This window comes from Corvus hawaiiensis, chromosome 3 (genome assembly GCF_020740725.1).
Source record: "Corvus hawaiiensis isolate bCorHaw1 chromosome 3, bCorHaw1.pri.cur, whole genome shotgun sequence".
Lineage (NCBI taxonomy): Eukaryota > Metazoa > Chordata > Aves > Passeriformes > Corvidae > Corvus > Corvus hawaiiensis.
The window spans coordinates 89912263-89924563 of record NC_063215.1 but is presented as its reverse complement, the minus strand read 5'-3'; the positions used below and the strand labels follow the sequence as shown (position 1 = coordinate 89924563).

General features: G+C 36.4%; 1 protein-coding gene across 2 annotated transcripts in view; it reads right to left on the bottom strand.

Annotated features, from left to right (window-relative positions):
- The window catches only part of BABAM2 (BRISC and BRCA1 A complex member 2), a 171611-nt gene that overhangs the window by 84249 nt on the left and 75061 nt on the right, over window positions 1-12301 (bottom strand). For both annotated transcript variants that reach the window (XM_048297468.1, XM_048297467.1), the window contains exon 7: window positions 2027-2136. In XM_048297468.1, coding sequence (XP_048153425.1) covers window positions 2027-2136 — 110 coding nt within the window. The remainder of the gene's footprint in view (window positions 1-2026; window positions 2137-12301) is intronic.

The window sequence follows — 12301 nt, the reverse complement described above, 5'->3', positions numbered from 1 at the left end:
TCAAATGTAACATGCCACGGCCTCAAGTCATTAAACTAATCCTGAGGGCTTCTTGAAGCTTTTTGTACTTTTGGCAAAAAGTATAAAGAAGTACACATTGTTTCTTCAGTTCCCAAACACTGGGAAGTTAAATATCTAGACTGTCAGCCCCTGCTAAACACAGTAGAGATTGATTTTGGGAAAGAACAAGAGAGAACGATATCTTTTCTATTAAAGCACAATTATACAAACACTCAAAACATACCCAAACATTTTTTCATGGCACATAAAAAGTAGCCAGTAGCATAAAGGGCGGTGCAACAGCTCACAAGCAACTTCAGTAATTATGAATTATCAGTACCTAGATACTGTGATGAAAATGTTACAAATGCAGAAAGACAGATTGACTTAGGTGAGTGAAGTATCTCAACTTCAACACACAGATAATGTGACAAGGTGTGGCACAGAACTCCAGGGTTAACTGGCATGATTTTAACATGACTGCATCAGCTATAAATGACAATGCCATAAATACATTAGAATGTCAGATACATACCAACACTACTCAAGTATTTTTCTGCTGTATCGCTCTACATCACACATCTAAAATCAGATGCTCTTTAGGGCACTGAGAGAAAATGCAATACTTCTAGGAAGACAAAGAGTTCCTTTGTATCGCTATTCTGCTTGGTACTAAGAGGTTAACATCTTTCTAAAGATAGTGTTGAAAGTGGGAAAATACTCAATGTATTCATTAGCTCATGGATGATTTAGACATATACCTGGGTGGCCTGAAATACACTTAACCATCAACATGTGACTACAGCTGAAAAGACAATGGAAACTAATGGTAGCCCATTCGCTTTTAAGAGTTCAGAAAAAGAATCCTTTGGAACAAGGAAGGATAATTACATGTTTGACTACAATTATTCCCTCAACTGATGCTGACAAAAAGTAGTGAATTGATGAAAAATATGAAATGTGAAAGCTACGAAATATATTATCTGTGTGTTTGCACATGCACACGTAACCTACGTTTCCTTAAAGTATCTCAGAAGTCTTATGTCTTTATCTAAATCAAATTCTGGTTTTTATTTTCTAAACTGCATCCAAGAGTTTATCCAGATCGATACTCTGTCGAGCTAAATGTCAAGATACCATGTTTCTTCACTCACACAAACTTTATCCCCAAGTTATTATAAAACTGTGGTAGACAGTATTTCCCATCTTTTCTTCTCTACACAGAAGAGTCATCACCAGTTCAGAGGAAAATCAACTGCAGTACTAGCAAAAAAGCCAACACATCGCTGAAACAATGCTAGACCAGTTAGCATGTGGTATACCTGGAAAGTCTAACATAGTTATTTTTTTTAAGCATTACAAGACTGAGATACTGAAGACAAGGAGAAGCATTAAAACATTCTTAATTCCAGAAAAGGAAGAAAAGAAATTTAATGAAAACGGATTGACTTTTAGTCTTCAGTCTTCCATTTTAGGAGGAAAAATCTGTTTCTCAGCAAATCTATTTGCCAACTGGTAAACAGATCAGTAAGGTTCAATGCTCTTAAAATGAAATATTCAGATATTCTCCTGAAAAAAGTAATTTACTAAAGCTGCAAATTCCAAAAGCATAGTTAACCAAGCTCTTTAGCTTCTACAACAATACTTTATTCACATGTATGATGTTTATATAGAGAACTACCTTCCCAAAAGAAAAAAAAATTAAAGATTCCCCCCCACAAAAACTATCACTATGTTGTACCACAGAAGACATTCAAAATATACTGCCACAGGAAAGGACAGCAGTCTTCAGAGACTGTGATGCTACAAGAATACCACATACAGACAGAACTAGCTGAGAGAAGATGTGTCATTTCTCTACCACACACACACACACTCACAGTAACCACTGTAACTTTAAGCAATTTAAAGCAATAGTATGTTATCATCTAGTATGCTATCACATATATTGAAAATATATTGAAAAAATTGAAAAGTTCTGAGATGAAGTAGAATAAACATTCCAGAAAAAACCTGTCTCACTCACTGTTCAATACGTGGGGAGAGGTACAGCTTAGGAAAAACCTGAGTAGCTTCTGCATCCTCAAAACTAACGGAGAGAAGTGCAACATCTTCTCCAGGGTCTTCATTCACATCCTGTATGTATGAAAGTAATATAAAATGGTAAACAACAAACTGAATATTTAAAAGCTTACAGATAAGAATTAATAAGTCAAATATGAATTTATTTAGGACATGTTTGAGTGTGGAAACTAAACTGTAACCACTGCAAAACAGGTTGCAAATTTATTCTTTCTTACTGTATTTGCACTTTAAAGATATTTTGTTCTGCTTAACTTCCTTTAATGTATCAAAATAAAATTACTGAGTTACCAAGTATACAGTACTGTAGCTCTTCTTCAATTAGGCAAACAATAAATTTCAGTAAAGATACAGATTTTGTTTTTAGGAATTCCTGGTTTGACATCAGGTCCAAATGCCAAAGAATTTTTTAAAATGTTGTCATATCACTGAATTATCACCACACATTTTGTATTTGTTATTTTTCAAAGTAGTTTATGGTCCAAACTTTCTGGTGTAGTTTATTCAACTCCTCTTGTGGATGAAAAACATTTTTGCAATTAGAAATTTTTATCTAGAAGTCAACTGTCCCCAAGTTTCCTGCAAATTAAACCTATGCATTACTTGTAGCAAAGCATGCAGACTCCAGAAAAGTACTGTAAGAAAGAAAAAAAGCATGCTAAATACTAGTCAATCTTAATGTATTCACAGTTGAGGCTTTCTTTATATCAGAACAATCAGTTACAGCTTTGGGATCATCTAGAACAAATTGTTCCTGGTTAGGACCTGACATCCCTCTAATTCATAAATCACATACAGTATGAACAAGTGTATTTCTGCCACACACAACTTCATTTAAGCTCTTGACCTCTAGTTAGAAAGTAGTGAGTTAGCAGCACAGTCATCTTCATTGACAGCAAAAAATACAGTGCCACTTTCTGCTCTCAAATAAATCTTGTGACATGTTTGTTCATATGTACACAGCAACTTGCCAAGATGCCTTTGTTTTTATCCGTTTTGGAAAAATAGGAGAGGAAATAAGATATGTGCTCAAAACAGGATCAACATGGTGCAGAGTGCCCTGGTATGCTCTGTCCTACAGCCAGCTGTGAGGAAGGAACAGGCAAATCACTTAAATATTCTTAGGAGGCCCTGCCCTAACTGGGGAGAAAAAAAAATTAAGTGACCACTGAGTGGTTTCAGGAAGGCAATCTCGTGCCATTTGAAGCTCTGGCAGAACTGAAGCTGTTAATGTCCAGAGAGACGAGCTGCATACCAGCTATTATGTGCAGAACACTACATGCCAAGACACTTAGTGATAAGCTGCAGGGAAGAATGGGTCTTAAAAAAGCCTAATTGTCTTAGATGAAAAATGAGACAGAACTGACAGTGTTTTCTTAAATTCTGCCTTGGTGTGCAGCTCACTTCTGACAGCTGAAAGAAAACTGTACTCTTAGAACTGCCTGTAAAATGGTCATGAGCACACTATGGCTGGAAATCAGAGCACGGTTTTAACCCTAAGTTTAACCCTAAGGACAACACTCCCTATGAGTGGTGAGCACAAACAAGAGCTGCTGTCCTGCTGTGGTATGATCAGTTTATGGATGGCATTATGTGACGTAATTGCCTTTAACAGCAATGGACAGGATCTTGTGACCCAAAAAGTTCCCTTAAGTGTTACATTTTTAAGTGGTACTATCATCTGAACTAGAGAAAACAGAACAGATTACAAAACCTTTATCAACAAGACAAATAACAACAAAATATACCCAAGAGTACAGTCCACCCCGACCCTTTCCCCAGTATTTAATGTATTTCCATCATTAAGGAAAAAACTTAAATAAGGAACAGCTTTCAATCCTGAAGCTGAGTATAGCATTAACTGGCTTTTTCCCATTAATTTGCTAATTGTCAATCAAACGAAAAGAACTATTAGGAGAGATTAAACAGCAATGCTTTTAATGCTAATAAAAATTAAAAAGATTTTATTTTAATGGGCATTCCTCAAGAGATGACAGGTACATAAAATGGTTAGGTTGATGAGAAGCTCAATGTAACCCCATGACATGCACTTGCATCTCAGAAAGCCAACTGTATCCTGGGGCCAGATCTAAAGCAGCGTTGCCAGCTAGAGGAGGGAGGGGATTCTGCCCTCCTACTCTGCTTTGCTGAGACCCCACCCGTGGTGCTGCATCCAGCTCTGCTATGGACAGTAAATCCCTCATTTAGTCTTCCGTTTATGATTAGTGCTTAAGTAGACATGAACACACAGCTTGACACCATGTGTAAAACCAGTTTCTGGAATACTATCAGGTGCTTACTGATTGCAGAAAGTCAAAACAAGGAAACAGAAAAACTCAACTTCAAAACAGACTATGTGAATGCCACTACAGCATCCATTAACACATACAGTAATATTACATTATATTTTCTGTGCTCAATAGTGAATTTCATATGAAGACTCATGCCAGGGGAAAAAAACCCACACAACCATATAAATAATCACTGTAGCTTTGCATGTTAAGCTGCAGTAAAACAGAATGTGTAGTAAGAGCAACAAATTGAGACATGATATTTTTCCATTTACAAAAATACGCACAACAAACATGACTGCAAACTCCTGTTGCCAGCAGAGCAGCATGTTATGTTCATACAACTACTGCCCAGTGCAAATCCACGTAAAGAAATTGGCATTCTTCTATAACTACCACTTTTCAAATGGATGTGTATTTTCAGCCCTGAGAAATGAAAATTGTTACTTAAAAAAGACCCAAAACCCCAAAACAGCATTCCTGTAGGTTTTAAAAGATGCAGTGCAGTAACACCATGAAGCTGCTCAACCTTATTGCTCAGGTGGCCACAGATTTACAACAAACTCCCTTCTATCTGACACCATACCATTTATTCCTTTCAGGCTTTGTTACTTTTATTTATGGAAGAAGCTGCTTGGTAGAACTGCATTCGACACTAGCATATCTGTTACAACTGCCGTTTATAAAAACAAACCAAAACCAGACGTCTTGAAGATTAATTGTGGAAAACTTTTCAACTAATAAACGTTTTTGATGTTATCTGTGCCAGTTACAACTTAACTCCTTCAGTGATCTCTGTCCTGGTCATCTAGAGAAACCTGTACATGATTAGGTGAGAAGACGGAACCTTCTAATACCAGGCCATGACATTTGCCCAGAACAGGGGCTGAGATCTTTTCATTACACCACAGTGTCCAAAGGCAAATGTTGTTTTAATGCTTCTTATCAAACCCTGCACAGACAACATCTTCCCTTTTCCCATTTCTGTGCATGTATTTATATCAAAGAATAGATCAGATCTAAACAGAGCAGGAAAGTAAAAGCTACCTCTATTCTTGTTTTTCAGTTGGCTTCAAAAGATAGGGTGACATCCAATTGCTTTGGCAATATTATGCCCTTTTAGAGAAAAAAAAAAAAAGAGGCTGTTGGACTAAAGTCACATCTCATTTTTTAGTACTTAAGTAGCCATGCTTTTTCTTCTTATCATCTGTATTTAACTCACAACATGATAGATGCTTTTATTAAACAAATCAATTTTATATTCAAGAAAAACTGATTTTGTAAAAATGCAGAATGGCAATTTTCCATAATGTTAAATTTCAAGGTTAGAACTGACATAATAGAAATGCCATTTTATACTCACAGAACTTTCTCTACACAAGACTACAGAAGGTATTATTAAAATGAACTTCTAACTGAACAGAGAACACATCCTGGGCCACAGGAATTTTGAGGTTTAAAACTGAATGCAAAAATGCTTGAGATCATTAGTTAAATATGAGATAACGTACACGTATTAACTTTTCCACAACAGTCTCATGCCTGATAGCAAAAAAACCCAACCTCTAGAAAATTGCAATGTAAAAGATCCAACACAGACTTTCATGGTGCCTTTCTGCCACCCTGCTACTATCTACTTCTTTTTTTTTTTTTTTTAAATATTTTTCTCATTTCTGAAAATGTCCATTCAAATAAAATATGAAAAAAATGGGCATACCCCTTAACACTGAAAATAAGTAGTTTTCTTTCTCAAGAACTGTAAGGGGTTTCCTATGTTTACAGAATACTTTGCACAATGGGGCCTCATCCTTGTCTAAACCTCCAAAGCAATGTGGTGAGAAAAGAACAACAAAAAAATCTAGACATTTTCAACCCATAGGCTTTTTTTTTCTATTACAGAAACCTAGCAACAATTTACAAAAATAAATAAAACTTTGATAAACAGAAAACTCAGGGTAGTTGATTCTAATTCACCCTTTTTCTACTTAGCTAGTGCAGATGAAAGGTTCATTCAAAATTCAAGAACAAGAGACCAGGTGAAAATATAAATGCAGAACAGAACAGATGAAAATGGAAGTTCAAAAGCATTTAGAAATTTTTCTCCCACATACCTCATGAAAAGACTTTGAGTATCACAAAACTCCAAAGAAAAACTTAAAATTCTATTTCCAATTGTTTCAGCACTGTCTTAACAGCCATTTGTTAGTTTTCATTTGTATTAATCTCAATTTACATTCAAATACGTTTCAATGTTTACAGCTGCTCCCTTTCCAAGATCCTTAATCTTTTTACAAAGTTAGTATGAGTTGTTTATGAAAATTACCATCAAAACCACTTTAAATACACTATCCAAACGGCATTGTTTTCTCATATCCTACCTACTGTAATTGAAAGCTGGGAATTTACTGGAACTGACAATTTATTATGAGTCAGATGGTTGATAGCCAGGCCAACCAAAACATCTGCTCTGCACAGTCACAACTGCTATAACCCATTTCCTCTTGTGCCTGGAGTCCTACCAAGTTGTACATTACAGTTCCTTTTCCTTAAAGATGCAGAGTATGGAAAATCAGTTATTACCTTTTCTACATTATCAAAAAAGAATTGCCTTGCAGCCTCTGATTAAAGCACATTTTCAAGAGGAGGCATTTCTGTATTTGGCACACAAGTGCAATTCCCTGCCCCAAACAGTAATGCTTAAAGTGGTGAGTGGCTCCAGTCTTGTCCTGGGCAACAGCAGGACCTGTCCTTCCATGGAAGACTCAAGATGGAAGGGGCATGAGACTGGGAGGAGAGCGTGCAATGAGGCGATGCACAGATCAAGGATGTGGCACTGAGAGCCTGCTTTAGTGTGATTAACTCTAACAAAAATGAGAAGAAAAGAAATTTAGAATTTGGTAGAAAGGAAGGAAAAGTATGTGCAGGAAGAGTATTGGCATGCTATTGGGGAGGACAAGCAGCTTCTGACTCAGGTGACAATAGGAAATAAGACAAAGGAGCTGAGCTTCTGGTAAGGCTGTAAAGTTTGTACTGTGAGTATACACGGCAACCAGTGTGGGGATAAAAGTGAGGGAAGAAAGAGAACACAAACTGTTAAACCTATTGGATGTTCCTTTGAGAAATGAGGTGCCTCACAGATGATTAATATTGTAGATGCCTCCCAACAATATGGTGAGGCCAAATCTGCTTCAGGAGGGAAGTTCCCAGTCTCAGCTGATTGCCCCTACCTCTTGCTGGAGGTTTCTGACCTCTCAGCTCTCACAACTCTTCAATAATTGTTTTTGTGGTATGACTAATTGAAGGAATGGAAAACTCCAACAAATGGGGAAGGGATCACTTAAAATAAACAAAGGATAAACTTACGTGAAGTGATGGAGGTTGTTGGGGAAGGTGGAATAGAAAGGCAGAATATGGATGAGAGCAGAGTGGAGTGAGGAGACCTTGATCTTAGCATCTGCAGCCAGCTTATACTAAGTAGGTCTTTCAACAGACACTTGACTGTGGTACCTCTCCGCCCTACCAAGGCAGCTTGGTAGCTGACTTCAGCTTCACTGAACTTGAGTGTGAAATTTATATTGCAGGATCCTTTCTGAGAAAAGAAAGGTCTCCAGAAGAGAAATGCATGAGAGTAGCATGCATTCAGAAATTTAATTTATCTTAGGGTCAAATTTAATTCATGTAATTCTACATGATACATATCTGTAACATTAACAACTGATCAGAGAAGAATTTAGTCTTGAAGCTGAAATATGAATTACACCGGAGAATACACAATACTGTTTGCTTCATTAGTATTAACAGGCCTCTTGCTTCACAAGAGTTAGCAATGTTTGGCTTTTTCCCACCAAATGGCAGTGTGCAATAACATGAAAATAAAGCATAAGCAACTTGTACCCTTATTGTGTACAATAGGTACAATTGTTTCACTAGCCAGCTTTGATAGGAGCAGCTACAAGTTCTCCCAATCTTTTCCTGTATCTAGTGGTTTTTTGCTTGCTTTTTCTTAAACAACAAAACACACCAGGGGAAAGCAAGCTAAGGAATGTGGAGTGGCAAATGAGACTGAGAAATCTGCTTCACTCTAGGGAGAATAATTACTCCAGGAAATTCTTTCTCCTGTCTTCCAGGAAACCCACCAGGTCTGATCAAGGAGTGTTGACTCTTTAAATAGGATCTTTAATGAAAACAAAGGCAGTTACCTTGAGTGCACTGCTCATGGCATCAAAGCATTCCATACACAGTCCCTCTCCCAAGGTAACGAAGCAAAACACTCATCTGGCAAACACTCCAGGCAAAGCACGTTTGAGCTCAGTGTTGTTACGATTTTAAAAGTTACATGAAAATTTGTAGGCTGGGAACAACTTTGTAAAATCTGAAAAGCAAGCCTCTAGGACAATGTATTGGGTTTTCCTCATTAAACAAAATAAAACAAATACCTACTGAGCATTAAAACTATCTGCAAGACCTCCAAGTATACCACTGGGCATCGACAGCTGAACATAAAAACGACGGATGTTACAAACAGTGTGACATCACAGGGGTTCTTTCCATTGTCATTGTTCAGGGTTTTCTTGTTCACCTTTTCCATATGAATCTGTTTTGTCTATATTCCTTTCTTTTCTTATGGTCATGGTAATTTACCACTACTTTCACAATATGATTGACTGTTAAGAGTTAGGTAAAGAATGCTGTTAGGAAAAGCTTAAGAAACTACAAATGGTTAAAAAGAAGGAATAACATTCTTGTCCATGAAAATAAATGCTCGATTCAAAACTTTCAAGATTAATGAAATTTCAGATGATAAAAATTAATTTAGTTTGACAGGGGAAAATGCTGTGGTGACACTTTCAGCACAACACCACTGTTTGCTTAGGTCTGAAAAACAATCTCAGAAAACAAGGCAGATTTTGCCAATGGTCAAAAACATGTTTTGGCAAGTTTGAGACTCAAATCTGAAATATACAATCTAGGTGTGGCACAGTAAAAAATTAATATTGGATGCAGTATAAAATTGATACTTTTTAATGGATTTCAAGCAAGCTAAAGTGTTTTTACACATTCATTTTCACTTACAAGAGATACAAAGTATATTTGCAAAGAAGGATCATTGTATCATGTTGACTAAAGCTAAGTCTTCATTTATTAAGTATGCTTTGATGACATTATAGTAGAGAATATTTAATATTTTTAGAAGAGACTGATACGTAATATGCTGATGATCTTAAATTTAAATTCATTGAATGAAACTTAAGTATGAGTACATTTGCTCTACCTACTCCAATATCAGGTATCACATTCAGATTAAAATAAGATTAAAAACCAGCATTTACAGAGTTTGGAATACATGTGCAAATGAATTAAAATTTAAAAAAAAACCAAATACAAAATGGGAAGAAATATTAGAAATCTAGACTGCTGGGTAATAATTTCGGACCTAGCTTTTCTGTGCTTTCATGAAAAAGCATTTTTCCTCTTTAGAAAGTTTAGGACGTCAGTTTATCAAACACTACACAGGAGTGCTGCTTACTTTTTTGTTTCATTTCCTTCTAGCCTAACTTCTAAGCAGACCACATAAACCATTAAGTTAATATAAAACACTACACTTTTGCCATTAAGTAAGTTACCCTGAGAGACGCACCGTGCCCCACTACTGTGATGAAGTTTTGTAGGCAAGAAAGAGATTCCAATACCAGCATATCTTTCCTAGAACCTCAAGAAAAGCACCTTGAGGTTGACAGGAGTGCCTGCCTCTGCCATCACCACTGATAATGGGGTGAACAAAGTGTTCCGAGACTGCAAAGCTGAGTTTTTAACTACTCTTAAATAGCAAGCAGCAGTTGCATCCATTCAAACCAAGCTAATGCTGCCATGTCTTTACAAAACAGCTGCTTCCTCAACCTGTAATTATGATACATTTTTTTCATCCAAGCACTGTTTTTAAACTTGCTTTCCTTATAAAGATTTGGGGATGCATAAAACCTGGAATTCAAATCCTTCATTAGGCTTTCACCAAGACTCAAAACTCTCCAGCCAACTTTTCAGTCGACTGGACTGTAATTTATTTAGAAAGCAACATTTGCATTCCTTTCCCCCATTTTACTGATTTCTCATCTCTTTAAAAATAGCAATGTCATTGGAGAGGCCAAAGAACAGTCATCTTGTGTCCAATGGAAAACAAAGTCTCCTAATAAATACCCAAGTACTTAACTAGAGGACACAGAAATCATTAACACAATTCTAAATAAAATAATTTTCTTGCTAAGCCAACTTTTAAATCGGCATATTTACACGTGTAGATTGACAAAACAAACATAACAGATTAGTATACAGGGCTCTAAGAAAGATTCAGAGGTAACAATTATATTTGGGAAGAACATAATGTATTTGTGCAAGCAAGGATTCTAGGTGCAGAGCTGACTCTTAGAACAACAGCATGACACCAACAAGAGTACTGTTTTAAAGATAATGAAATAGTTCATTGATACAATTAATAAATCTCACCAAAAAAAAAGAAAGCAAAAGTTAAAATGCTGTGAACGAGACATCATTCATAAGTATTTCTGTAACTGTGTTGTGGTTGGAAGTCAGCATAAGTATTTCTTTTCTAAATCAATCCAACTTTTTAATAAAAGCTTTTTCCCTTGCTCTCCACATATTCTTCCATCTCCTGGTTCAGTGAATATCTCCGCAAAATCAGAAATACTATAGATTACATGGGTCACAACAAGAACATCAGAGTAAAGCCATATCCTGAGCTGTGTCTTCAGTGAACCAGGAAGTACCAGCATGATTTCACAGATGAAAAAGTGAATAATCAAAGTGAAAGGTAAAAACAAGCAAAGTTAAACTTGTTCAGTGGTCTTTCACCACTGCAGCTTAGCACTGCTGACCTGATTTAAAAATATGAAACATTTTATTTTAAAAGAAAATGTCAATATTAAAAATATTAACTGCTATGAGTTGTTTTGTCAATTGCTGTTTCCTGAGAGTAACAAGAAAGTTACTTATTAAAGTTCACTGGACCTTCGATTCACGAACTGTTATTATGCATTCCCATTTCAAAGGTATATTTGTATTTCTGTCCATAGAATTCTATTATTCCCTCGATTCACAAACTGTTATTATGCGTTCCCATTTCAAGGGTATAATATTTTTAATTCTCTTCCAAAGAATTTTATTATCCACTTGTCTCATTATTCCATTTACATCTACAGGCTCTTGAAAATAGGAGTGTGTATCTGTGGGGGGCATTCTCTGCTTTGGACAAAGAATATGGAAATCAGAGCATCCTGCCCCCTTGAGTCCTATTTACAAACATTCAGCTTTCCAATAAACAACACACTTGGTCTGCACACAAGTGTAAATGTATACAGATGTCACAAAGAGTAATAACTCTAATACTGTAATAAAAATAAAATTCTTGCAGTAAGAAGAGAAACACAGCTTTTCTCTTGTATTTGTGTGAAGGTGGATCCTGATACAGGTGAGAAGCAGGACACTGGAATGAGGGATAAAAGCCGTATTTGTAAAAAAAGGTTGTGACACTGGTATTTCAGAGTTCACATCTGTGCTGATATGTAAATCAGGTACATAATGTGAAAAAAATTCACTGGGGTAATCTCTTTCTATATATAATAAAAAAGTCACATTCGGTGACATGCTGTGTCAAGAGAAGTCTTTGGAACTTACAGTGTGAGACAGTAACTCCTGTACTTTGGCACACAGCTCAGGTGAAGGCTGAATCATCTGTTGTTGTTTACCTTGCCCAAGACAGTGCCTGAAACACGGGGTGTCCAGCTCAGATGTGGTCCCACTGAATTAATGGGATGGTTGCTAGAACAACACATCATGTATTTCCAGATGGAAGACTGACTCCACCACTGACATTTCCCTGATTACTGACTCCGAAAAGATAACCAAATCTTTTC